At 44.9% G+C, this 27,207-nt stretch overlaps 2 protein-coding genes across 21 annotated transcripts in view; both read left to right on the forward strand.

Moving 5' to 3' along the window:
* znf609b (zinc finger protein 609b) overlaps positions 1 to 4,615 on the forward strand; it is a 58,238-nt gene extending 53,623 nt beyond the window's left edge. For 2 of the 4 annotated variants that reach the window (XM_078085657.1, XM_078085658.1), the window contains exons 8-9: positions 147 to 225; positions 1,417 to 4,615. In XM_078085657.1, the coding sequence (XP_077941783.1) occupies positions 147 to 220 (74 nt within the window). In that variant the 3' untranslated portion in view covers positions 221 to 225; positions 1,417 to 4,615. The remainder of the gene's footprint in view (positions 1 to 146; positions 226 to 1,416) is intronic. The other 2 variants (XM_078085660.1, XM_078085661.1) reach the window with 1 other exon arrangement.
* Positions 4,616 to 6,325: 1,710 nt separating this feature from the next.
* gramd2aa (GRAM domain containing 2Aa) lies at positions 6,326 to 26,252 on the forward strand. Of its 17 annotated transcripts, none has more exons than XM_040163983.2 (12): positions 6,326 to 6,726; positions 13,293 to 13,397; positions 16,733 to 16,790; positions 18,331 to 18,403; positions 18,959 to 19,062; positions 19,526 to 19,624; positions 21,781 to 21,852; positions 21,952 to 22,008; positions 22,907 to 23,084; positions 24,288 to 24,375; positions 24,981 to 25,085; positions 25,259 to 26,252. In XM_040163983.2, the coding sequence occupies exons 1-12, from the start codon at positions 6,587 to 6,589 to the stop codon at positions 25,260 to 25,262; spliced, it is 1,083 nt and encodes a 360-aa protein (XP_040019917.1). In that variant the 5' UTR covers positions 6,326 to 6,586; the 3' UTR covers positions 25,263 to 26,252. The 17 variants fall into 17 exon arrangements, with proteins under 17 accessions (XP_040019917.1, XP_040019906.1, XP_077941793.1 ...); XM_040163972.2 differs by having other exon boundaries at positions 6,392 to 6,726; positions 21,952 to 22,038; XM_040163937.2 differs by having other exon boundaries at positions 6,428 to 6,726; positions 18,070 to 18,403; positions 21,952 to 22,038.
* Positions 26,253 to 27,207: the final 955 nt, after the last annotated feature.

The raw sequence follows: 27,207 nt of genomic DNA on the forward strand, positions 1-27,207 counted from the left end.
ACAGATGAATGCCAGTTAGGTTAATCCAAAAGAAAAAAGGCCCACAGTCAGAATATTTTCTGTAAGTAGATGCAGACTGTTTTGGCAGATGACCAATCAGCAATCTAAATTCAGAAGCTAAATAGGAATTTTCCAACCCGCCGTAGGTCTCTCCTCGTCAGCTATTGTTGCCAGCCAACAAGCGGCAACCCCCTCCCTCTACCCGCCACCGCGGAGGTGAGAACGGTAAGACCCTCGTTAGTGGGAGAGACAAAACACAGGCCTGCTGAGACACAAACCGACGAAGGCTGCTGCCAGAGCTCTGGTTGGTGGCATGAAGGTGGACCCCGGTTCCTCTGGTTCCTTCGCGTTTTATTTCATCTCGAGTGAAAAGACCACCCGGCTTCTCTGCAACATTCGTGTTTGCAGAGACTCAGACGCAGCAACCTGCATAAAAACACTAATCCTGGCCAAACAAAGCCCTCGCTGCTCCGCTGCAATCCAGTATAATAAGCAGTGCAGCATTTAGCCCCCCGGCTCATCCTTCCTAAGTAGGTCCTCTGAGGACAAGTGGATCATAGTGTTGATAATAGAGATGTGGAATGAGCCGGCCCAGACTCCGAGCCGGAGCAGCCTGCACTGACATCCAGTGGCGCTTCTTTGAAACGGCCGCTGAGTCATTGGAGAAAGAGATATGTGGTGTTGATTCAACTTTATGATCATCTTTGAATTACGTAGTTCGCCCTTGAGCTCTATTTCATTACACATAGAGGTCTTCCTTAATTTATTGAGGCCTGGACAGGGTATGGCTTTAGTTAGCAATCACGATGGAACTTACTTGTAGCACGTTGTAGTTTGGCTTTATCGAAGAAATTGTACTTTCTTGATTCTTGTTGTTCTGGGTTTCTACTCGCAATTGTAATTCTCTTTGGATGGAAACGTCTGTTAAGGGAAAAATGTATGTGGGATTTAATACAAATAATAGTGCAATAAAGGTAAACGACTTCCTCCAAAATAATCCTAAAGTTGAATCAACATGATTACACACAAGTTTTATCCAATAAAGAAAAAGTTGTCATTATCAAGAAAATGTCCTTTTAAGAATAACGAGTAACAGTAAAACTGCCCCTTCCAATGCCCCCTATTATTGCATCTATTAATGTATTAATAGTATATGTGTAAGCAGAGTTTAAACATTGTGGTTGGTCAGAGGCGATAAAACATTGTATGTATCATTTAACAACAATTCATTTTAAGATTAACATATTTTTGGGGTGAAATCTTAATCTACTGCTGAACAAACATCGTAGAATTGGATTTAGGAACCGCGCCAACTGCCTTTGTATACATACGGCAAACTGTTGCTATGGCTTCTGCATTTTATTCAAACAATTACGTGATCTGATTGTAAATAAGTGTCTTTTTTGTCTTTCACAGGGAAACCTGACCGTCACACCTCAACCCTGCAAAGATTCATGTGACTGGCTCACATGAGGCAACAAGCTCCCGGGTGTTACCTTGTAGACATCAGTTGAATGGTGTTTCGATCTATATTTTTAGTTCGTCTGCCCCGAAGCAGACTGTCTTTTTCCTTTCTTTCATTTTTTTTTTTTTTTTTTTTTTGGTCCTTCCCTCGTCAATGAGCCCAAACGTTTCCCACCCTCTGACTGACACGGGACTGCTAATAACCCAGGTTCAAAGCCATCGCTCTGCCGCAGCAAGCAGAAGGAACACCCACCCGCTGATTATCTAGTCTTTGCACTGTCAACAAATACAATGCAAAAAGAGACTATTGGACTGCCAGAACAGCTGTTTTTGTTGTTGTTTTAGTTTTTTTCTTTCTTTGACTGCATTGTTCTTGGTTTTTTTTTGTTGTTTTTTGTCGTGCGCAGAAGGAAATTGGCCGGGGACTTTGAGTCGGGGACTTTGAGTCGGGTGGCCGACGGGAGAGGGCAGTCAAACTCAATAAAGGACTGAAAAGAAAAAGAATCATATTGAAATGATTTCACCTCTGTCTTTGGCGTGTTGTATGCCGTGAAACAACAGTATATCCTTAACTTGACACATGTTTGGCTATATTTCGGGGGGCGGGGGGCAGGAGGGGGGGGAGAATATGGCGACAGCTGCTTTCTTCAGAGACTTGAGAGCCTGAGGCTGAATTTTTTTTATTTTGTTATTGATTTTTCCATCATCACTATCCATCCTCCTCTGAACCCTCACTTCGTGTTTCAGGGATGATGTCGTCACGCCTTTGCAAAGGGGACCGCACACACCTCAGTGGAGAATAAACACTATTCATGTATTCTTTCCTCGCTGATGCGTCACTTCTTCAGCTCCGTATCATTGTGCTCATCCTTGAATGTGTCTGACGCTGGTTTTGAGTCCTGTCTTCCCCTCGCGATGGAAGGGACGCATCCGTCTTTTGCACTCCACCGGTGAAGCCACATCAGCGAGCGACGATGAGGTCACGGCGCCGCGTCTTCTCTACATTATTTTTTTGTTTTTCACTGAATGATTGTGTTTCCTTCAGCTTCTCTCTTTCCGTTTGTTTTCTGTAAATGTGAAATCTCATTCAACTCGCGCGTTTCTCTGCTGTAATATAGACTTTTAGCCTCCTTTTCGTGTGCATAAATGTTTATATTTATCCCAGCACGCCATTGTCACGCAGCGTTTAACAAGATGTGCAGACGTCTGGCTGTGCTTCTTCTTCGCTCGTCTTGCTAATTTCTCTTATTCTTTTGGCTTCGACACGCTTGCTCCACACTTCAAAATCATCCCAACTGCTGCTGCGTGCAATTGCTGTCCAAATCTTTTTCAGGGATTCGATGACGACTTTTCAGTCGGTGGGTGGGGGAGGAGGAGGAGGAGGAGGAGGAGGAGGAGGAGGAGGAGGGGGGGTAAATAGTCAGAAGGGCGAAGATTTCTCTTGGTGCTTCACTCGCTCATGTGGCTTCACCATAAACACATTTCATTACGGGACAGTGAGCTTGAGAATGAAATGTCACACGAACCAATGCGATGCAGACTATGAACTTAAAGGACAAGTGTGTAGGATTTAGTGGCATCAGAACGCAACCCACCGAATACCCCCCATGCCCCCCCCCCTCCAAGCTCCAGGGGCCTTTAAGGGGATTTTGCGTCATCAAAATCAGGCTTCTGTGGGGTAAAAAAAACAAAAAGGCCCCTTCGTGAGCCAGTGTTGGAAAGCTAACAAAAACACAATGACTCCTGGTGTCGGGTGTTAATACACCAATGGAAAAACGCTTACGAGTATCGTTTACCATTCCTGCCGCGATCCCCCTCAATCATATGCACTGGTCCTTTTTAAATATGAAGAAGGGTGAGCCGGGGAAAAGCGTGCAGCGACAGCTACCGCGGTTCCAACAGGTGAAAGGTGGCGTGAGGAAATCTACAGTGGGGGGGGGGGGCGACAGTCTGCACTGCACGGCCTGCTCTACCAGAGGACCCTCCTGGCTTTGACTTACAGTCCTCCTGCGTCTTGGAAGTGGAACTCTATCCAGATGGTATTTGCATTGATTTGAGGGGGCTCCTAGTCGTGGGGTCCTGCGCTCGAGCCCGATGTGCTGCTGTTGTGGGCTATTTTTTTTTTTTTTTAATTCATAACTGACAAATCGACTTTTCCGCCACACAGCGCCGTCCAAATGAGTTGATTTTTGCAAATGAAATGTTCCCATTGTTGTCTTTTCTTATTTAATACTGTATCTGCTCAAGTCCACAAGCCACCAGTTAACCTAAAGTTGAATCCCCTCTGAAGTTGGATGTTTGCGTTCTGTTGAGTCTCAATACTTATGAAACTGCTGCAGTTCATATTCGAGGTTCTCGGACATTCCCGGTAAATAAGTTGCCGTTTCACGTCCCGCGTGGGTTTGCGATGGGAGGACGGGGGGGACGGGGCGTTACCTTTTGAATTACTGTGCGTTTTAAGGAAGAATGGCTGACATGAGAAGGCTGAATGTGGTGGTGCGTGACTCGTACGTAATCTGTGAGGGTGAACTAGGCAGCTGTGATGTCATTAAAGTCGGTGGGTTTTAGTACCAGCGCACTGCATACAGTACATAGTTTTATCAGACAATGGTTGTGACAAGTGCATTTGTTCTCTCTGACTGAGAGTAGTAATGTTATCTCAGTAGTAAGCAAAGCCCAGTGGAAATCATATATACTGAAGTGTATGAAAGGCCTGAAAAGTCATGTTTGCTATCAGCATATTGGAAAGTGCTTGGCTCTTGTATTTTGCAGGACTGTATTTGTATCATGGTGAAGAGTATATTTATTGGCCAGCAGTTGTCTCAATTGGTGCCTAGTTGAACATTCTTCTGTGAAAACACGGAGACACTTGCTCGTTTGTCCTCCCCCCCCCCCTTCCACCTCCCGCCCCCCCACCCCCCACTCAACCCCACCCTCCAAAAGTACCCGTTCTGGTGCTTGCAAGGATGTTTACAATGTCTTCATTTTCTTTCTGTGTGAGCTATTCAGAACTCTTCACCCTCTCCTCCTTTCTCCCTCCCTTCAGGAGTTTGTGTAAAGTGTACATTGCCATGGTTCTTTTTTATACAATACTCTGTAACTTGCCTTTGTAAATTTGGGCTGGAAAAAAATAAATCTTTTTATGAGACAATCTGTCCTGGGAACTGCTCAATGGCTTCTGCTCTGAGGATGCTGAAGGATTTCTCCTCATTTTCTTTCCCACAACCAATAAGCAATCCAGTATGTTTGTTCAGGTGTTGTGGTCGAAGTAATATTGGTAGAATATTATTACGTAACTTCAGCGACTGCTTTATTGTAAATAGACTATTCTAAAGAATGAACAGTTTGCCTTACATGTTGGTTCCTGACTGATTAGTTGACACTATACTAGTTGGAAGAATATCAATTTAAAACATTGTTAATACATTTGTTGAAAATATCACACACAAGTTTTATCCAACAAAGAAAAAGTTGTCATTATAAAGAATTATATGCATCCATCTTCAAACCGCTCGTCCTTCATGCAGGGTTGCGGGAGCCAATCCCAGCTAACTTCAGGGGAGAGACGGTACACCCTGCACGGGTCGCCAGGCAACCGCAGGGTTAAAATGCTGGAAATGCACATTAGAAAATGCAAAGTGCACATTTGGCCACAGGAGAGCAGTGTCCCTAAAGACGCCGCAGTCCGTCTCGGCCGTCTTAAATATCAGATTGTCTTTTTTCGGGAGTTTTAATGTACTTGGCTAAAAACAAATGGACACGCTTTTGCATCCAGCCGACACAGTAAACTGTTTACAAGGTTTCATGTTGGGAGAATTTCAATTGCCTCTCAACGGTTCTCAACATGGTGACCAGGCGACTCAGAGCTACGGGTGCTAATGGCTGACGGTGCTAATGGCTGACGGTGCTCATGGCTGACGGTGCTAATGGCTAACGGTGCTAACAATGGAGCCGTGGTGGTAAACTGCGGGGGGACTTCATTATTATCACTCCACCTTGTCTCTACTTAAGACCCTTTTGGCCCTAAATGTTAAATACAGCTTCCTTAAAGTCATTTTTTTTTTCTCTGAAAATATATGTTGCTTATTGTTAACTCCTCTGCGGAAGAAGGAAAGTCTCACCTGACCTGAGCTCTAGCAAACCCAAATGAGTCTGTTTCAATTCTCATGAAACAAGTGCAAAGTCGTTCCTAGAAGTATTTTTTAATTCAACATTATTGAATATCCACGTTTAGCTTCACTAGTCTTTGCTGGTGCACCGCAATCTTTTCTCCACATGTTACTGCCTGTAAATAGTACAAAGGAATCAGAGTTGTGTACCAGAAGTAGTCTCTGCAAGTTGACGTTCTCGTTATCCAACATATTACTCAAAGCAGTTTATTTCTACACGTCTTGAAACGTGTTTTACAATGTTTTAGTAAATCATTTTGCAAAAATCCAGTGCCTCATACGCGAGGCTTTCTATATCATTTTAAGGTGAATATTATTGAATAGCTTTAGACTGCTGATGAGACAAAGACATTTTTAGATAATGCGCTGCAGTTTTCCAGAGCTAAAAGGTTTTCCCAGATTTACACCAATTTACAGACTTAAGATGATTGAAATGGCCGTTAGTTGCATCAACTCGGCGTCTCACTGCATCACTTCAACCTACTGCATATTACAGCTCTGTCTGCTGTTGAATTGACTGCCGTCAGTCCTTTAAGGATATTTTTATCTGCCCTTAATGCCGGTGAACTGAGGGTGGGCTCCGTGCATTAGCATAATGCAGCATTGGTGACTGGGGAGCGATTACGCTGGGGATGATTTTGTTGAGTGTAAATGTGAAATCTGATTATCCTCGATGCTCTCGGCTCAGCAGAGGGAGGAGGGGGAGGAAGAGGAGGAGGGGGAGGAGGGCCATAGAGAGCGAGCGAGAGAGAGAGAGAGAGGGAGAGGTTGACTAGAGGAGTGATTCAGAGGGAGGGAGGGGTTAAGATAGCAAAGTGCTGAGCCAATGGCTTTCTGCACAGAGCAGCTGGCCGGCATCAGGACAGGACGGGCCGCTCGGAGGACGGATACCGTGAGGACGTCTCTTCTCTGCTCGCCGCAGGACACGGAGGGGCGACGTCCAGGAGGTGTTCATGGGATGCACTATCTACGCAGCCAGCCCTAAGGCCCTGCCTGCCGACGAGGCCCCAGGCCAGGACAGACACTACCAGCTCCCCGACTACCGCCACCCTCATGGTAACTGCAGTCAGAGGATAGCAGCCGGCAGAGCCAGGTCAGTCAGCGACACACGCCGGAAGTGCAGCCGATGTTTGGCACGCTTTGTCCCCGAGTAGTTCTGACGAGGGGAATCCAGGAAGAAGCCGTTTATTCAGTCAGTGGTTCTGGTTCCATCTCGACCAATCACAGAGGAGATGCTCCAACAGGGCAGCTGGGTGGGACAGTAACTCGACCATCGGGGAGACCTGTTTTGTGATTTGTTGTTTTGCATTCAGGGTGTGCATTTAGGAAAAACTACCTTTGTAGCAGTTGTTACAAAATTAAAATGCGTATTATTTAAAATACATGCAATTAAGACAGAAATCAAACAAGGAGATGTTTATCTCCAGTCAGTGGTAATGTTATCTCTATGAATAAAACATTTTTTCCACATTTTGGCAATTTATTATACCTGCAGCTTGGACACAGCATGTTCACTCATTGGAACTGTGTTCATTAAACACAGCACTGAGCTTATTGGATGCCATCGGGCTAACTCATTCCATATTTAGAGAGAATAATAAAGAGGCTGATGCTATTTACAGATTTCCGTTAATAATCCTTTGTTCTGTTTTGTGGGCCTTGGCATCATTAGCAGAATGATGGCCTCATTCCTGTATTCAGTAATCATTTGTTCATACGAACTCCACTTATAAATAATCCATTGACTAACAAATACACAAAGAATCTGGGTCAGCTTTAATGGCCAGTTATGTGTACACATGCAAGTCATTTGAGAAATGCTAAAAACAATGAGATCAAAGATGAACACGGTGATAATCAACAGTCTACTATTAAGTAGAGATATCATATATATATATATATATATATATAATGAGAATGGAACGATTAATGTAACATGTTGCTTTATGTACAAAAGGGTAGACTGGAAGAAAGCTTATGGTAGTGAAATTTACATGTTTAAGTTCAACATAAATATAAATTCTTGGTGGCAGCAGTGCTAACAGCGCTAACACAGTGCTACTGCTAACTATGCTCTAAATATTGTGTAGAGAATCTTAATCTTTTTTTCTTAAAATTTCCAACCACAAAGATTTCAGTCCTCATTGATTTAGAAATTCTGCTGACTGGAAACAATGAGACTTGAGAATTTAGAATCTGGACTACATCTAAAAATGTTTACCAACTTGCTTTTTTATGCCTCAAGTGCTTGATTCCAATTTCTACGTGTTTAATGGGATGTTGCCGCGGGAAACCACTCTACAGGTATATACATATTGCAAAACTTCCATTGGTGAGCCATAGACTCATTGTGGCACATACTTCCTTGATCGGAGTCTAAAATATAACTTAAAACCTTAAACTAAAAAAATCCATAAAATTGTTTACATGCAGCCGGTTGCAGTTTACGCTGCACTTTGCAAAGGAGGCAACTGTAAAGAGACCAATTGTCTCCGTGGATCAATAAAGTATTAATGATCTGATATATCTGATACCTTCTTTATCATGACTAGATCTGAAAGTGGCTTATTTCACTTACTCACTTATTAATGCAGGCCTGAATGTTTGTAGCTGTTCAGTGAGTAAACTACTCAGCAGTGTACAACATTATATTTAATTGGCCCCACTGTTACATATTAATACATCAGTAGTTATGATCCAATTATCTGATTCTTATTTTTCTGAGCTGGGCTACTCTGTTTAATGAGTAGGCTACATCTTTGATACTACTTTGAAGTTTATTTTGATGCTAATATTCAGAGGAGGTACATTTAGTTGCACATTACTGAAGTACAGTTTTGAGATGTGACTTTCTTCATAACACTTATTTGACTCAGTTATTTTTTTAAATTAAAGAAATATATGCTACGATTATGATTCAGCATTGAACTAAGAAAATATACTATATCGTGTAGTGTATTAAGAATGTAAAAAAAGGGATAGGGTTTCATTAGTGAATAAAAAAGGCACAGATGTGATATAAAATACAATACAATAATTATCTGAATGTTTCTCTTGTCGTGGGACTATTTTTTTTTACTTGTACGCCGCTTAATAAAAAATCCGACTCTTTCTTCTGCATCACTTTGAATACATTCATTAAAAAACAAGCTGCGACGTTCGAGCGGGTCAGACGGCGGCAGCGCGCGTCGGTCGGCAGGAGACGGAGGGAGAAAACGGCCGCGGTTCAATCCGCCGGGAGCGCGCGCACCGCCCGCAGCGGGCCGTCGGTAAGCTCAGCCCTTCGGACGCAAGACACACTTGTGAGGAGGTCACGGCTCCGTCAGCACCTCCCTCGGCGGCTCTCCCTCAACACCACCTTCTCTCCGTCTGCTTCTACGCCGCCTCACGGCAGCTCGGCCCCTAAAACCCGACTTTCATTCGTCGGCGTTTTTTTTTTTTTTTTTTTTTTTCCTGTGCGCGGATAAAAGAACATGAAATGATTTCAGCGGGAAACGGACGAGTTTTGCGGGGATACGAGGCGACGACGTGGCGGAAACGCGAGTAGAGGTGACTTGTGAAGCTGCAGGTAGGAGCCGTTAGGTGCACCGGAAGCTAGGGGGCGGAAGCGTGCGGGATGCTGGTAGAGACTTCAGAATAAAAGCACTTACGAACAACCGAACATAACCTCGTGATTTTTTGATTTGATGGCGAATATTCGTCAGCAATCACTTGAATAGCCCCCGAACAGAATAGTTACATTTATACCGTGATTCGTTTGGTTACGATATGTAAATAACGTATAATAAACATAATGCCGCTTATACACAATGTATTTCATAAGAATTCGCTTTTATTTTGAAGCGTTGTGTATTTTTCGCGTTTTAACCATGCTTCTCCTCACGAGCTTGACAATGGTTTTGGCATTTGTTGATTATAGGCTATTTATTAAAAGAGAAAGGAGTGTAGATACAGATCCATTTAAGTAATACAATGTGTCTATAGTCATATTTTAAATTCAGTGGAACGTTATTAAAACACGATGTTATCAGACACTTAATTGTCCCTTATACAATAGTCTCAAATATTACTTCCCGTGTTATTATATTTAAATATTAGAGAGATTACTTGTGTTTGGTCTCTTGATGAGACAACACCAAGAATTTTTGCGAAACAAATCCCTCTTGGATTTCACCCTCCAGAGTAATTATTTTGCGCCTTCAGTAAAAAAATAACCTTTGTGCCGTCTTAAAAACACACTTCTGTCTTCAAAGGCTGTTTAGAGGTGCTTGCACAACGAAGGGGTTTATTTCAAGAGTCCAAAGGCTGTTCCTCTGTGGCTGCTTCATAGACTGTGTGAAATACCAGAAGAACAAATTAAGTTAATGTGCAACGATAAGACAAATTGCACTGTGGGGGGGGAAAGAAAATCCCGATGATGAGGAATGAAGCGGGTTTTCCCTTTTGTATTTATTTTTGATTAGCACCTTGTTTTTGTGAGTCCCACACATGGGAAGCCTCCCACGTGGCTGCTGAGACTGCAAAAAACGTCCATTTTCAACTAGGACCCCCCCTTCCCCTTTTCAGACAATTAAACCGTGGTGTCGACACACCCCCTGTAAACAGAGCAGACCACATTGGCTACAGAGAAAGGGAAGGCCATGATCGGGTGTTTTTAGGACAGTCTGGATACATTCAGCCATCCTAATCTCCTCTGGATGACTGTCCCAAAGTCAGGGGGTTGATTACTGTGGTTTAACTAATTTATCTGCTTTTGTACTTTGCTAATCTTATGACAGCCGTTTGCGGACAACAACTTTGGTGTTGTGGGCAACGGGGAAGTGAGCGGCAGGCAGAGTGCAGGGATTCCTAAGCAACGATCCAAGCGGCTGGGAACCGTAACCAGATTAGTTTATTGGATTGGAGGTTGTCTCGTGACAGAACAAAATGTTTGTCTCCTGAGAGAAAGGACACAGAGGAGAGGTGGGTTCTTTTCACTTAACAGTCGTTTCTTCGAAAAAGGTGAAAAAAAAAGGTTTTAAAGGCCACGAAGGCAGTTAACTTGTAGTTTAACGTCTCCCTCTGTGTTCGAATGTGAAGTCGTTGCCCGCTTGTTTTGGTGCAGTGGGTGCTAACGCGGCGGAGATACAATACATATACACATGTTTTAATTGACTCAGGGGATAATGCAGTTTTGTCGTGAGGCAAATATGGAACCGTAACCAAACCGATTAACCCACATTCTTGTTCCTCAGGATGCACCAAAGTTTTCCACATCGCTGCACTTCTTCTGCCACACCGGAGCTGTTTGTCCTGTTGAAGGAAATGGTCCTTTACGCCTCCGAGTTAAAGTTAAACCAGCTTAACCATCGGCCCTCCCAACACCAACAAGCTAAATGGATGACTGCCCCGGGGGCCCTCAAAAGCCCCGGCTTTTTTAGATGGCAATTGGCTTTTGGTTATTTGATTATTGTAACTGTGTTGTAAGTTGGGCCAAAGTTGTGTCCAAAAGACCTTCATTTTTAATGAATAATTCTTGACTTTGGAGGAGACCAGCAGCTCTGAGAAAAGCCTTTGAGGACCCTGCTGCATAGATCTTTAAAATAATTGGCACTCAATATAATCGAAGGTTTGAGGGAGCTGACGAGGCCGTCGGATCTGAGCTCCGAACTCCGGGAACGGTCTCATGTGTGTAACTAACTAGCAAGCAGGAACAATTGTGTGAAAATTGAATGATTCTGTAAGAAACCGGCTCGACCTGTAAACTGTTTGTTGATTATTACCTTGAAAAATCCTCATTAGGGGGCTTCTGGGTGTATTTATTCTGCAGCATTAAGCATAATTCACTAATTTACTGTAGAAACGTGTATATTCTGCGAGGGAAATCGCATGTGTTGGTATCACAGGGGATATTTATAGTTATTGCGTTATTTTGGATCATTTCATTTATTCAATTCCACTTCCCTGAAAGCTGCACAGATCAAATGAGACCAAAGACTGATAGAATTCTATGGCTAAAAAAAAGACCCCTTTCTTCTCACGGCGCATGTTTATCCCCAGGCTGCTTGTGTAAACAACAGTGTGACTCCGGCCGCTGTGGGTTTCATAAGGTTTTTAGACTTTAAGCAAACAGTTTTGTGAATCGGGTCACAAACAAGCCTTCCAAAGTCTGTTTCCTGTGCCGTCAGACCCAGTGGGCACAGTGTGGTGTCCAAACGATCCCTGGCCTTCAGGTAGAGGACCCAAATCAACCCAAAATATAATAAACTAATCATTTTATGGTGCTAGGGAAGTTTTAATTTGCATCCATTGACCCATTTTACATTATTCATTTTTTAGAATATGTAAGAATGCATCTCCGTGATTTTGTCAAAATTGGTTTCTTAAATATTCTCTGTGCCCAGAGCTACTGCTCCCGGGAATCTGATTAAAATACTCGTTGCAGAGACAAGCTGAGAGCAACTACAGGCGGCCCCTTTGAACATTGTTCCTAAGTGCAGTGAAAACAACACAACAGGGCTCTGTTTGGCCCTCAGGCTCACATCTGGGATCAGATACCTTAACCGCAGGCTTAAGGTGAAAGGACCCAACAAACGCTCCTCTAACAACGGGCCCTTCGCCTCCTGCCCTGTGATCACGGATGACCAGTCAGATGTAAAAAAAAAAAAAAAGCCTGCAAGAAGCCCTCATTGTTTGAACGGGTCAGCAGCTGACGTGAAGCTTCTAGGCCAATTAAAGATAATACACTGGAAACTGCACGCTGGAGCACATTGCCATCAACACCTGTAATTATACCAGGGCAGGTGGTAACCCCCCCCTCCCAGAGGGAAATATGGCTCGGGGCAGGTGGCTGTTGATGTGCAGAGGGGAGGAAGAAGCGTAGAAGGTGGCAGGTACTGCATCGCATTGAGAGGAAGTGACCTGCTTTTATCTTTGTATTTGCATTCAGGGTGAAAATAAGAAGCTAAATAGGATTACTCACTGCTGATATTCATATATTTATAATAACTACGCAACCAGCGGTGACTTTACGTGCACCTGAGCAGACATTCGTTGAACAAAACAAAAAATACATTGGCTAAAATCAATGGATGTGTATAGTTAATATTTTTTGGGCTGAAACCGTGGAAGAAAAGTAATTGATAACTATACTTGTCTAACAGCAACGAATAACTAACTTAAATGTATGGATGCATTGGCAAAAGTAGTTTCACATTAATATGATTCATGGTCATTTCTTTGGCTTTCTCTGATTCTCCATAAGCTCATTTAGAGACATCTGGTGCTGAAAAGTGCATTTGTAAAGAATAAAACTGTTTTGAGTCATCTCGCAGCAGCACGTCAGGTCAGCCATCTGCACAACCTCCGAGGTGCTCCAGGTCTTTGTAGACCTCTGTGAGGAGACACCGACCCCGTTTGCACAACAAATCAAGAGCGCAGCAGCTTCGTTGTGCTGAGTCAGCGTTATTAATCCAACAAAATCAGACTTTGACATCACAGCTGCATTGATTTTAAAGACAGAGTCCACCTGTTTGTCTCCCGTTCAGAGCCGAACCCGGACGCGAAAGCAAACAGCATTTTTGAAATTTCTTCTGCCAGCGTGCGGTACACGACGTTCCGGCGGCGGGGAGGAGCGCCCGCTGTTAACGGAGCGCCGCGTGTTTGCGTTTGTGTGTTCAGGGCCAAGAGCATGACCGAGCAGCAGGAGCAGAGCGAAGAAACGGGCCTCCTCGCAACACAGGACCTGGACCACTGCAAGGACGAGGACGCGCACGGCCACTTCAGGCAGGCTCGCACACACACACACACACACACACATCCACTCTCCCCCCTCCCTCCCCCGCCCACACACACCATCTGTATCCTGGTCATGGGTTACAGCCACAGGAGATTTATTTTCACAGCCCTTCTTTTCTGTGTTCATTGCTGTTGTATTTGATGTCAAACAATGGTAAAACATGCACGCACACGCACACAAAGAGGCAGGAAATAAACTGTCCATATGCACATATGAGTGTGTGTGTGTGTGTGTGTCTGCAGACCAAAGGAGTGTGTTGCATAAGAAGGATTGGAGGCAGGAGCGCTGTAATCCCGGGGAATCTGTTCTGGGATGAGATTTAGTGCTGAAGGCTCTTAGTGGGTTCAGGGAATGGGAGGGACTTAGCACACCTGTCAGTCTGTCAATCAACGTGTGTTTGTTTAGTACACTACGGGCCTTTGTAAACAAGTCCTATTTAAGCTTTTTACAGTTATTGCTCAAAATATGGCCTTTCAACTGCAATAACGTAAGTGCTTTTTTACAGTTTTAATAAAAGCTTAAAAATATCCAGCTCATGGAACATAAGAAGATATGCTTCACTTTCACATCTGTATGAAACGTCTCTTTGTTTCAAATGAGGACCTTTGGTGCTTTGATTCTAAACTCTGGGGACATTTTGAAAGCTCCTCCACTTCTCTCATCACGCCGATCTTTTGCCAAATGTGTCTCTTCAAGCTGAATTATTGACTGGGAGTCCACTGCTGCACCGGCCACCGATGGGAGGTGTTCGCTTTCTAATTTAGGATTCAATTTAGGATTCTTTGAGCTTGTAATTAGTTTCACCACTCGGCCTCACTGCCAAGGGCACTGAGATACACGTCTGAGGCGCATGCACACACACACACACGCACACACACGCACTCTGAGCTTCAGCTCATTGTGCTAAAAGCTGGTACACTGGTGCAGCTTCATTTCCAAACCCCAGTTTTTGTGGTAAATTATTTTTGAGCGTCTATACTGGACATTGAATTTCACTGTCCTCAGAGTCTTCAGGCCGGTGGGAAATACACACTTATTTTGCTGCTGCTGTGTAGAAACCTAACAACAAGTTTTTGCTTCAGCTGGAAGACTTTTTTTTTTCTTCCCCTCCTGGGAATTCATTTCAAACCACTCTGAATAACACGCCAAATAAACCTTAAGAGACATTCTGGTGAAGCTTTTTTTTATTTCTTGACTGTCCATCATTTTCGCACAAGTGTTTCCGGCATGACCTTGTTTATACCCTCTGTATAAAAAGAATAAACTGCGACACACACACACAAACACACACCGCGCTCACAGCTGTGCTAAATATCACCCGAGAGGGGAAATCGCCTGCAGCGTTTTTCCTTCTGACTCTCGCCCGGCATCCATGATGTACCAGCAGTATTGATTAAGACCTGACTCTTGCGTAAGAGCCAGAGACAGATGGAGAGCGAGGGCTGCGGAGCCGGTTCGTCCCCACAGAGCTGCCTGTGTTTTTAATAATCTACTCCGTTCTCTCCACCTGGGTGTGCACAGCCACCGCGGAGCCTATTTATAGGCAGCGCCCAGCAGGCACGGCGAGCCGCACGCATGCACTGTTGTTCATAACATGGTCACGAGATAATGGGATGCTGTTTCTACGAGGGGGATTTGCATGAGGATAATCGTTCATTTTCACATGTAGGAGAAGCTTCGTAAAGTAATCAGAAGAAGCACGTCAGCTTTGGTCTTTTTTGAAAGCTTTTAGCTTAGTTTGGTTATGGATTTCTTATATATACTGTTTCTAATCTGATTTAAACTGCTTTGAGATTGTTTAGGAAGTCAGACTTCAGACACGGGTATTGTATCTACTCGGTGCACCGGATGTGTACAATAACCGCAGTTATGTTCTTGTGGATGGACAAAATCTACTGAACATAAAGTGACATCTTCACAGCGGGAAGGAGTCTAGTTTGCCGCGTTGAAGGTCTTTACTTACGGATTCACTTGCTGCGCTTTTGAAGTTAATAATTAAGGGATGTAAAGTGACTAATGCATCGCATTAAGTGTCTGTAAAGCGTCCAGCTGGAGAGCAGCGCTGGCGCTGTCACAACTGTACTGCTCTGCTGCAAACAACAGCCTCTTCCTGCTCTCACACACACACACACACACACACACACACACACACACACACGCAGAGAGACAGCAGGCAGCTTAGCATCTGTTAGCCCACTCAGCTCTTTGACACTTTAACCCTGCTTGGGTCTTTTTCTGGCCGGAGTTGTGGATCATTTCATTCACTTTGAATCCGTTGCTTTATTGGCATGAAAGGGAAAATAAATAACAATGTTTCCTTATTTTATTCTTCTTATATTGCACCTATGTAGCAAGTGACTCTTTGTGTAACACATGTGTCAATAAATGGCTTCTGATACTGTCACCAAGTCAAAAGGCTTTGGGTGAGAGGAGGCAAATCGATGCCTTTCTTTGCGGCACCGTATGAAAATGGCTTCTGCAGAGTGAGATAATCCATCACAGTAAACAAAAAGCTACAACTTGTTGTTTTGCCGGAGCTTCGGCTCCATCAGTAACTCCCGGAGCAGGAGCCTCTTCGTATTAGCGCATCGTCCGGCCCTGCTCGCCTGTCAATCACCCTGCGCTCACAGAAAGACGCAGGAAGAAAGGGAAGAGAAAATAACAGCTCAAAAACATCTGGCCTATCACAATTTATGGTCGCATAAACACATCTTATTTTCTTTGAGGCATCTTAACCGGGCCAGCAGTCCATTTCAGTGACCTTTTCCTTAGAGGGCCGATTATACCACATTTTATCTGCTCGGTGGTTCTGTCTGCATTAGTAATGGATATGAGTATCATGCTGTGACATCTGCTGCACCGTTCTGACTGCCCCTCCTGAGGCAAGCTCGATGCTGTGTGTGTGTGTTCAAGCGCTCTGTCTATAAAAAGAACAACATGGACAATCTCCTGGCATGGTCACTATTTGTGTTTAAACAACTCAATATTTATCTTTGATTGTGTTGTTTTGTGACAGCCTCCGTCTCCCTGCAGTTATGCACTCACTGATGATTAACTAGTCACGTGGACGCTTTGACCCAGCTGGGATTTTCACGCAATGTACACGCACGCACACATAAAATACACACACATTGCCACGCGCACGCAAGCTCAGAACCAGTTGGCGCCTTCAGGCATCAATCTGCCTTCAAATGTGCAACATATATATATTAATTTATCCCAGTAGTACATTGAGAGCGAGCAGGGAGGTTTCATACGGAATAGTTATTATTTATGAGATGTAAACACTTTCATTCTAAGTGTATTCTTGCTTGTGTTGCAGGTTTCAGTTGATTGAAGACCTGTCCTATGAGGATGTGAAGAAATGTTACCGGGGCTCGGTGAGTCTGGTCCGTCTCTTGCTGCTGATCCTTGGTACATCCGACCAGTTAAACTCATTTCCACCCAAACGTTTATTCTAAAATGGTTTATTCGTTTTGTGATTCCTCGACTGAAAGGCATTTCTCTCACTTTCAAACTGCAGCAGATATTTGTCAGATCGTGACCAAAAACAATGTCACACAACAATTTGTGATCTGATGCATATTACATTTTACATAATTGATCTCTTTAATTCTTCTCAATCATATATGATCACTTTCTAAAAGGCTAGAGAAAAATAACACGCTGCAATTATACATGTGAGAGCAATGACCACGTTTGACCACAGAATGCTCCTCTACTATACTACTATTATAAAACCACGTTGCACTCAACACCTGAAACTGAACGGCAAGCAAATGATCAAATCTTTATTCACAGGCTCAGCGGTATTATATAATTATTATATAATCCTAAATTATTACGACGCAGACGTGCTGCACTGCTCCGGACAAACTGAGCCTTCGTACGAGTGACAGAAAGAACGCCATCTTAACCCAGAGGGAAAAAATCCGACCCCCCCCCCCCCCCTCCCACAGACTAATGGTCTAATTGTTGACGCAGACGGCGTACATTAACCAAGTGGTGATAATTCACCCACAGCGAGATATTCCCCACGACAGCCGCCGCTCCACCGAGGTATTAATAGCCAGACAAAAACCAGAGCAGCGGACGACTGAAAGATGAACCGAGCCGGTACGAGCAGGCGGGACACGGGGGAGGGATGGGGGGGCAAATAGGTGGCAGATAGCTGGAGCTCCGAGGGGAGTTAATGAGACCTGTTGTTTGCTCAGAGGGGAGGAAAATGTCTGACTTTTACGTGTCACCGACTGCCACTGCAGACAAACCGACACCCGGGAAGGAAGGCAGCGAGAGGAGGGGGCTTCAACCGAGAGAGAGCAGGGGTGTGTGTGTGTGTGTGTGTGTGTGTGTGTGTGTGTGTGTGTGTGAGAGAGAAGGAGGCAGGAGGAGAGGGAGGGCGTCGGCTCGGTGCTCAAAAAGTGTGAAGTCACTGGAGGAGCATCGGAGACGGAGAACAGGGAGCCTTTCAGTTTCGGAGAAAGAGCCGTGTGTCGTTGCTGCTGTGACTCCCTCGTAGTGTACGTGTGTGTAGCTGTACACGTCGGTGTGTGTGTGTGTGTGTGTGTAGGTGCACGTAGGTTAGAGGTAGACACTCCTCTGGGGGTGGAGGGGGAGGTCTGGGGGCCCCCCCAGCGCTGACCGGCGACAGGGCCTCAGTGTGTGTCTTGCAGCGGCTTGCTCCAGGCCCTGGATGTGCGCGAGTGTGTGTGTGTGTACGGCGCCAACGTGCTGAGCCTGGTGCAGAGCTCGCGTCCTCTGAGGGAGCGAGTGGGGGCGGCGGCCAGCGGAGCCAAAGTGGGCGGCGGCGGCGGCGGCGGCGGCGTGGTTGGTGGAGGTGGTGGAGTGGCCGGCGTTGCTCTGCAGGCAGGCCGCTCGGCCAAGGAGCTGCTCATGACTCTGCCCTGTCCCTCTGCGCAGACCGTCAGCAAGTACAACTCGCAGTACCACAAACTGTTCCAGTGTGTGCCCAAGGAGGAGATCCTCATGAAAGGTAACGTGCTCCTTCGAGCTCCCGGGAGGGGGGGGGGGGGGTGGGGGGGTCTGTTCTGTGCTAGTTTGATTGATCTGCCTGCTGACATTCTTGGACTTGTCAATGTGCTTCGCTTGTTTGTCATTTGTACTTTCCTCCTCGGCTCGTCTTCCAGGCGACTAACGCACAGCGACGACGAGGACAACGATATTAGAACGTTCAGGATTCGTCAATTCACAATTAAGTCACCGCTTTTAACAATGAGTTAATTATCTTGTAATTTATGGAACAATAAGGATAAATAATGCTGAACGTTTTTCAGCATTGTCTGTGTTCGGTTTCTCTTTTTCGTATCTAACATGTTGATGTACACCTGTATTTTAGTCAAACTGAGGTGAAGACACACTAAATTATTTTCAGTATCTGAAAAAGTACAGCAGCCTTTGTAATCACTGTTTATCTGCTGTCCTTTCTGTTCTCTGCGTCCGTCTCGCGTCAGTGTCTCTCTGTCTTTGATAAGCCTTCATCCAGCCGACGATGGTGCAATCACTCGGGTTCTCTCTCTCCCGTCCCCAGTGTACTCCTGTGCTCTTCTCAGAGATATCCTTCTACAAGGCCGCCTCTACATTTCCAGAAACTGGCTGTGTTTCTATGCCAACCTTTTCGGCAAAGACATCAAGGTACGAGAGACTGACTGACGGACGGACGGACGGACAGACAGCTGGATAAACTCAAAGTGACCGACGTCTCCCAGTCACGTTCTGACAGGCCGACTACACACAGCGGGACAAATTATTTGACTGAAAGTCGTCCAGCGGTGTGAGCTGACTGTCACATAGAAGAACTCTGTCTGTCTGTCTGCACTGTGGAATTATGTATAACAACAGGTAGACACACTGACCCCTTGACCTGCTCCAGCTATGCCATTTCCCCTCTGATGTAGTGCGCTGCCCCCCCCCCTTACCTTCATTTCCTCGAAACCAAACCTCTCCTGACATCCGAGAGACAATAAGCTACTGATTCGGGCCGCATTCCCCACATTCTGACTGAAACAAGACGCGTTTGACATGTCCACTTGCCTGTTCTCTCAGCACTTTGCATTCCGCGTGTCTCCTGAAGCTCGCTATCGTCCGTCCCCTTCAGGTGCCCATCCCCGTGGTTACCGTGAGGCTGGTGAAGAAGCACAAAACAGCCGGCCTCGTGCCCAACGGCTTGGCCATCACCACGGACACCGGCCAGAAGGTGACACTTCCCCCGTCCCCGGGCCTGCTGCGAAAACCCAAAATACTCGTGTGCCGATTAGTGCAGCGTGGCCCGGCTTCTCCGGGAGAAGGTGTGATGGAAAGAAACAGCGCGGCGCTATAGATAGACGCGGCGTGGAGCGCCGTCATGGCAGCACGATGTATTTATCATGTTTTTTTTCCCACCATTTAAGGCCTCTTAACTTTCCCACAACTCGACCTGTCATCAAGTGCAGCCTTCAAAGACACAATGTACTTTTCGCCTTCTCGTCAGGCCCCAACGCTCCATTGAAAATGATAGCGGGAAGCTAATTTTAGCAGCCCGGGTTTTGTGTCTTCAACGACCTGTCAGTCTTCTGAAAAGAGGGACCAGCAAATACACGGATGTGTTCAGCGCGTTCCATAAGAGAAATAAAATAATGTTACTGTGTGACTATCCGCCTCCCAATGTGGGACTGTAGTTTTTACTTGTTAGCATTGTAGCTCAAATCCATAACGGAAGAGCGGCGCGAGCACTGACGCGTGGAGCGTTGCACATATTAAAGGGTGAATTGGAGCAGAATAAGTCAGCGATTCTGGAGACAGACTTGTTGTTCAGCAGATTTACCGGCCCTCTCGCCCGCGCTGCCTTCGTATATTCATGGCGTTGTTTCCCATTCGCAAGAAAATGTATTTGATTAAAACACCTTTTAAACAAATTAGCTACTGATTTCAATTCAAGGACAAATATTTTATTGGTATGCTTTTTTATTATTTTTTTTACTTGAATGAATTGGCTTTAAGGCGGCGGTGGTGTGGTGGTCAGCACTGTCGCCTCACGGTTGTGTGTGTCTCTGTGTAAGCGCTTTGTTTGGCTGGCGATAGCCTGCAGCCCCCCCGCCAACCCTGTGCGTGCAGGATAACCGGTTTGCAGATGAATTTGCTTTATTTGTCAATCAGCATAGAAAGTTGGTTCCTTTTTTCCTTTTTTCCGTCCCCATTGATCTTTCCGCTCAATGCAATGAACTAGACCACAGAATGATGTGCATGTTTCTAGTGAGAGCAGACACACGCACACGCACACACACGGAGCAGGCCGGTACTCAGAGATAAGGCAGTCGTCACAAAGTTCAGAAATAGCTCATGTTCTGAAGTGCTCCGCAGATATTCACATCCTCCACTCTGCGCACTCACATATACATACCCAACAGTACGCATGTGATCTAACGGCTCCATCCTTTATTCATAACACTAATCATTAATAATTAATGAAGTTCGTGACTAGGCAGATTTTCCTTTTTGCACGTGAGCTCAGATTAATGTGCGAACATGAAGCTGAGTGTATCTCATGTGTGCGAGCTTGTGTAATGCGCATCACATTGCAGTACGGACGTTCTCACTCGTGTTTATGAGGTAAAGAGTTCACGGCTCCTGTCTGGAACAACCAGGTCCGGCCTTGTTTGTCATTTCTCAGCTCATTCTACGTCAGCAGAGATACAACAGGACACGCGGCTCAGACGCCCGTGGATACATTCAAAAGGTGCGGTGATGTTTATCCAGGTCAGAGGGATATTTGTGCCGGCTTTTCCCCCCTCGAGCTGTCGCTCTTAGTTTTTCATGAAAGAATAGACCGCAGCAGAAATGCAATGAGAGCGATATCCTCTCTGTGACCCAGATTATGAATCCCTCGAGTGTTTTGCTCCAAATTAGTTCCAGAAAATGTGGACTCTTTCCCAGAAATGCCACTGTGTAGTTCTATGCACCTGAGTACGCGCCTCAATGCAACGATTGCATACTCACAACAGGAGCAGGCAGTTCCAAAGTGCTGTTTCATTCTGTGCATAAAATGAGGTGATAAACGACTAACATCAAAAACAGGCCGACACGTGAAATAGAGAATCTTCTATTTATCTATCATCTATTTCTTAATTCAGTTTCCAGCTCAGGGCTCGTTAAGGTTTAATATCATGTCTCATCTAATCTCATTTTAGTATACAGCTTATCTGTGTTGTTCATTACACCTCCAACTGCATCAACACACATTTGAGAGAATCGCTCACAAATGAGCTGCTGTAATCCTTTCTGTGTGTCAAGGGACTATTTCAAGCTGTAAGCAGCATTATTAACAGAATGTTAACAGGCTTTCGGCATCACTGTTTGTCTCTTTTATGTCCTCAGTATGTCTTTGTATCTCTGCTATCAAGAGACAGTGTCTACGACGTCCTGCGCAGGATCTGCACACACCTTCAGGTCAGAGGGGTCGGATATTATCGCATGCGTACTCTCGATTTATTCCATGTATCGTGTGGTGTGAGTCCAAGTTGATGAGGTTGTTTCCTTTTTCTTCAGGTCAACGGGAAAAGTCTGAGCTTGAAGCAGTTCATGGAGGAGCCGACGTTATCGCTGGTCAGTCTTCATACAATTAGAAAGATGCAAGTGGGTGTCAACACCTCCTAATATTTAATGATTCCAATGTGCTTTCCCTATTGGTCTAAAGGCCTCCGACAACGTTCCCTAATTACACGAACATCCGACTCACATTCCTACACAGACATTTTGTTACAGCTGCGTTCGCCCGGTGAATAATCCCTCGAGTCGACAAGATTCTATCAAAGTGAAGTCACCGTGTGTGTGTGTGTGTGTGTGTGTGTGTGTGTGTGCACACACACTAGAGGCCACTGCATCACAGAACAGCGTTTGTATTGAGATGTTTTAAGTTGTCGTCTAAACTGAAAATGTTTAAAGAAAAAAGGGCTCGTGGAAGCTTTTGTCGAGCTTTGATACTTTAACACGGAAAATGTTAAGATGCTTGAATTGATTTGTAATCAGAAGTTGTAGAAATTGAGATTTGGTGACCTTGCTGAATATCTCTTCCCGTTGTTGCTTATCGAAGCTTTAACCGACAGATAGCAGTCAGCTATTTATGCTAATAAATAATTTACTATCGCTTGGTTAAGTCATTAACTGAAGCAGATTTTGGGTGGGAAAGTTGTGTAACAAAATGTGTTCATTAACATTCATAACTACACTTTCTCATGAATTACTATTTCTTTTCTTTTTTTTCACAAATAGCAAGGATGAAAGACGGCGCCATAGTTGTTCCCTTGAATGGTTATAACGCATTTATAGCATCACCTTCGTGGTGTGGAAATAGCTCGTTTCAGGGTTTCACTCCCATGTAGTGTTCACAAAACCAAAATATGATTGAAGTCTAGAAAGAAAAAAAAGCCAAACTGTCTGTTATGCAGTTATATCGCTGCGAGTCAGTAGTCATCTCCATCCTCCGCTCTCCTCTGTGCCACAGGACGAGTTCCCAGCTCCAGACGAGTTCCCGGTGGTCGACGAGTTCCCGTCGGTGTTGAAGTGGAGGAGGAAACCCTCCGTGGTGTCCGTGTCCTCCTCCCTCCCCGACCTCCTGGGCAACTCCACCAGCAGCCTGAGCGCCGCCGACGCGCCCTTCAAACCAGAGCAGCCGCTGGAAGGTGACGCGAGGCGGGGTGCTATTCCTCCGTGCTCCGAGCTTTCAACTCATCCTGCAGGGATCAGTTAATAATCAATAACGCATTGAGAGGGAAAGCCGCCTGCAGCCTTTTAGTTCTCGTCCAACAAAATGTAATTAAGTTGCTTTGCCAGCGACAGATTGGCTATTAATCTTAAGAACACGGACAGCCGTTATGTGGTCAATGTGTACGGGGGGACGAGGAAGTCTGTCCACTCAATAATGAGAAGTAATAGTGAGTCAGAGGAAAGACTCTTCAAATTGACTTTTCCTCTATAGGATACCCTGGATGCACGTGTGTGTGTGTGTGTGTGTGTGTGTGTGTGTGTGTGTGCGCGAGCTAGCGCCCTTTAAGCTTTTTGGGTGAATTTCTGCGTGTGTGAGCGTGAAAGAAGAGTAATTGCTTCTGGATGGCAACGTCTCTCTTATGCAACGACACACAAAGCTCCAAATGGAGATTAAACGGTGCAGCGGTTTGTATCAGAAAGCTTTGGGCGCTTCAGATTAAGGGGAGATGATCACAAACAATGTCCACGTTATCCGAGGACAGTTGACCGTCCGTTTCTCAACACTGACCTACATTAATGTTCTCTGCTGTCCAGCACGTGATCGTGCACGTTAGCATCGCGGCTGTGGAGAGCTGGCAGATGATGTCACTGCAAGATGTAGAACGAAGCATATTTGATTGAATGAATCACACAAAAAGAGATTCAGGCTGTGATGATAAATCACTAAATGATTGATGATTGAGATGAGCCCTTCCTCCATGCAATACCTTAAATGAACACTAAATGAAAAACTACATAACTCTTTATTTATTGTTTAACTCAACAGGCAAAAACTATGTTTTCTCGTTGTATCATTTCTTACTTTCTCTATTTATTTATATATAAATTGGTTGGTTTGTCCTCAAACTCTTGGTTGAGATGTTTGCCCTGTGACAACAACAAGGTTATATAACAGCTCCCAGTGTTGATTATTTTTATTTAATTCCACACTGACATTTTCTATCTACGACCAGAATTTAAAAATTACTTTTTTTTTGTGTTTTGTTTTCGGGCTGTAAAGTTCATATTGTTGCTCTAACAGGTGGGCCGGCACTGTTGAAAGTGAAGCATGTAGCGCAGTCAGGCCATGTACTGTTGATGGGTTAATGTTATAGTGTGTGTGTGTGTGTGTTTTACAGAGCGAGCTCTGCAAACAGACAGAGGTCTTTTATCAGAGCCAGAACTGGGCCAGATGGAGTACCAGCTGCTCAAGTTCTTCACCCTACTGTGAGTATACAGAGCGACACACCGACACCACCGTCACCTCCTCCGACAGCTGACTCACACACACACACACGATTTATGCATTAACATGGAGGCATAAATCGTGGCCAATTCACTCTGTCAAACCGAACCCGGGGGGATCCGACCTCTGATGAGAACAAACTTAATTATTAAGATTCAGTGCGGAGCGTCAAATAAGTTGCCTGTGCCCTCGTTGCTCCACCGGCTCGGTGGCGTAGCGGCGATCAGAGACCCGTCCTTCGCCTGGTGGTCGTGAGGCCTTCGCACCTTCAGAGAGCAGGTGATCCCCTCTCTGCTCCTGGAGGTTTGGACTGAAAAGTAAAGATGAAACAGAAAGAAACATGTTTCCTTCACTCCACGAACGACTGTGAAGCAGTGGCCACATTTAACATCTCTGGAACTTTGTTTTGATGCTTAGTAAAAGTTCAGCAGGAATAGAAAGCACACTTGATTTGCCAAAGTCTGACGGAGTTGACGGGAAGTGAAACGTTGCCTCCCAGTGTTCATCGGTTCACATTACAGCTGTGTAGCTTTTGTACGTCCTTCCCCTGATGTGTGTGTGTGTGTGTCTGGTCTTCTTCCTTCAGCATCATCCTCCTCATCCTCTCATCCTGCTATCTGGCCTTTCGCGTGTGCAGCCTGGAGCAGCAGATGTCCTTCCTCAGCAACCCAAATCTGCCCCTGAGGGAAAGGTAACGGGAATGAAATGAAAGCTTGGATTCAGTCATAAGAGACTGAATGAACCGCGTGTGTGAGACCGGCAGAGTTGTGTTTATCCTCGTTATTGATCAGGAACAATACCGGTAAATACTATGATCCGTGTAAGACGTCATTTAACGGTCTAACCTGCCCTCCTCTCGTCCAGGTAACCGCTGCTCTCGGCTGCGACACTGTAGATCGGCGGCTGTTTTCTCTTCTGGCGCTTTGAGCCGACGATGGCCTCCTGCACAGATCCGGGACCAGCGTCGGAGCCCAGAGAAGATCATCCCAGATGAAAGGACCTCCTTCGTAGTGATCACTTCCAGGCTATGCAAACAGACTGTCTATTTATTTCTGAATTTAAAGTAGCTTTTACTGTAGCTTCTGATTTGTCTACCATTGCCTTTTCCTCTCACGGACATTTCCTCTTTTAACGAACGAATCTCTAAGCATGAGAGTAGAGAGCAGATCGCAGATGAAGCTGCTGCTTGTGACGTTTAGGAGTATTGGTTGGAAGTAAAGGCGAGGATGGAAAGTTAAACACATTAATTACTTGAAAAGACGGATAGAAGAGATATTTCAGGGGGATCTGCGGGGTTCGTATCCAACATGTTCTCGAGTAGTTGACTGAACCAAATGTTTGTTTGTCTCTCTGGTGAGCTCTTGCAGAACAGCACACAGTAGACTGTTAAAGCAAACTACAACAAAATGCACTTTTTAAAACACATGTCCACAACAACTGTTTTAAGAGATTCGATCTCTTTTATTCTTGATAATTGGTACTCGGTTGTCATTTTTAAGGGTTTTTATGGAAAGAAGTGATGCTATGACGACAGATAAACGACAGATTAAAGTTACCTGCCATTTAAATGTAATACACTGAAGTGATAACACCACTTGTTATCTTTAATGTGAAGGAGATGATCCAGTGACATGCATCGTTTCTCTTTTAGTTACCTGCTGTTTGAAAGTAGTTACCAGGATACTTTGTTTTTATTTTATACATTTCAATTGAAGTCACCAAAGACTCAAAAAGGTGATTGTATCTTTGTCTCGGGGTGTAAACAGTGATTTTTGCAGACACGGGTGGAATGTAGTCCTAGACTAGTTTGTGAAATCCATATGAATTAAATTGGCAACAAAATGCCGACAAACAAAAAGGATTCAAGACTTTTTTTGGGGGGGGGGTCAACATTTAACCCTGCATCCCGTCATATCGGCACTACACACAAGACCACCATGAAAAGCCGTGACAGCTCAGTCAAATTTAGTACCTTCTTCAACCCGCCCGGAATAATTAGGCTGGAACAAAATGTTGGCTGAAGCCCTCGATGCTTAATACGCGACATCTGGAGCTGTTCTCCAGTGGCACCGCTTTTATTCCACGTTTCTGTCTGAACTCAAGAACTCGTACTATTCAACTTCTCGTGGTTTAACTGCGTTCAGTAGCTTAAAAAAAAAACAACCCACCATAAGAGAGGAAATGCATTCAAACGGATGAACAGTAAACATTATCTGACTGATCATCTCAAGAAGCTGAAGCCACGTGGAAAGTCTCCACGAGACAACGGAGACGTCCACACGTGTCTCACACTGTAAACGTACGACCCGTGCTCTTACTAACCGGCTGAGGGGAGGATTTTGAGGATGAGCGGGTGTTCCAGTGGTCCCAGTAATGTCGCCACAGACGTCCGTGGGATGGCGTCTGGACGGGCCGCCACGCCTGCTTACAAGTGGAATGCTGAAGGAGTAAATCACTGACGGCGTGTTTACTCTGGATCACCTCCGTCCAGCTCTTTATTCAAGCTGTTGCACTAAGTAAATATTCAAACCGGGGACTCGTTGTCAGACTCTGCTGCTTCTTACATCTCGTCTGCATCAGTTGTAACGATTTCCAAAAATAATCTGTATAATAGTGTATTATTCTAATGTGACGGCACAGTCTAAGTGGTGGTGAAGAGTTGTCCTGTGCAATTCATTTGTATCTAATTTAATGCTATTTAAAAAAGGACAACCTGGCTGATTGACAGGAGTCACAGTTCCTGCTGTGAAGGGGGCGGGGGCAGACAGGAACCCTGAACAAACCTGCTGACCAACAAAATCTGAACTAAGGTT

Source organism: Gasterosteus aculeatus, chromosome 12 (assembly GCF_964276395.1).
Source record: "Gasterosteus aculeatus chromosome 12, fGasAcu3.hap1.1, whole genome shotgun sequence".
In the NCBI taxonomy this organism is placed as follows: domain Eukaryota; kingdom Metazoa; phylum Chordata; class Actinopteri; order Perciformes; family Gasterosteidae; genus Gasterosteus; species Gasterosteus aculeatus.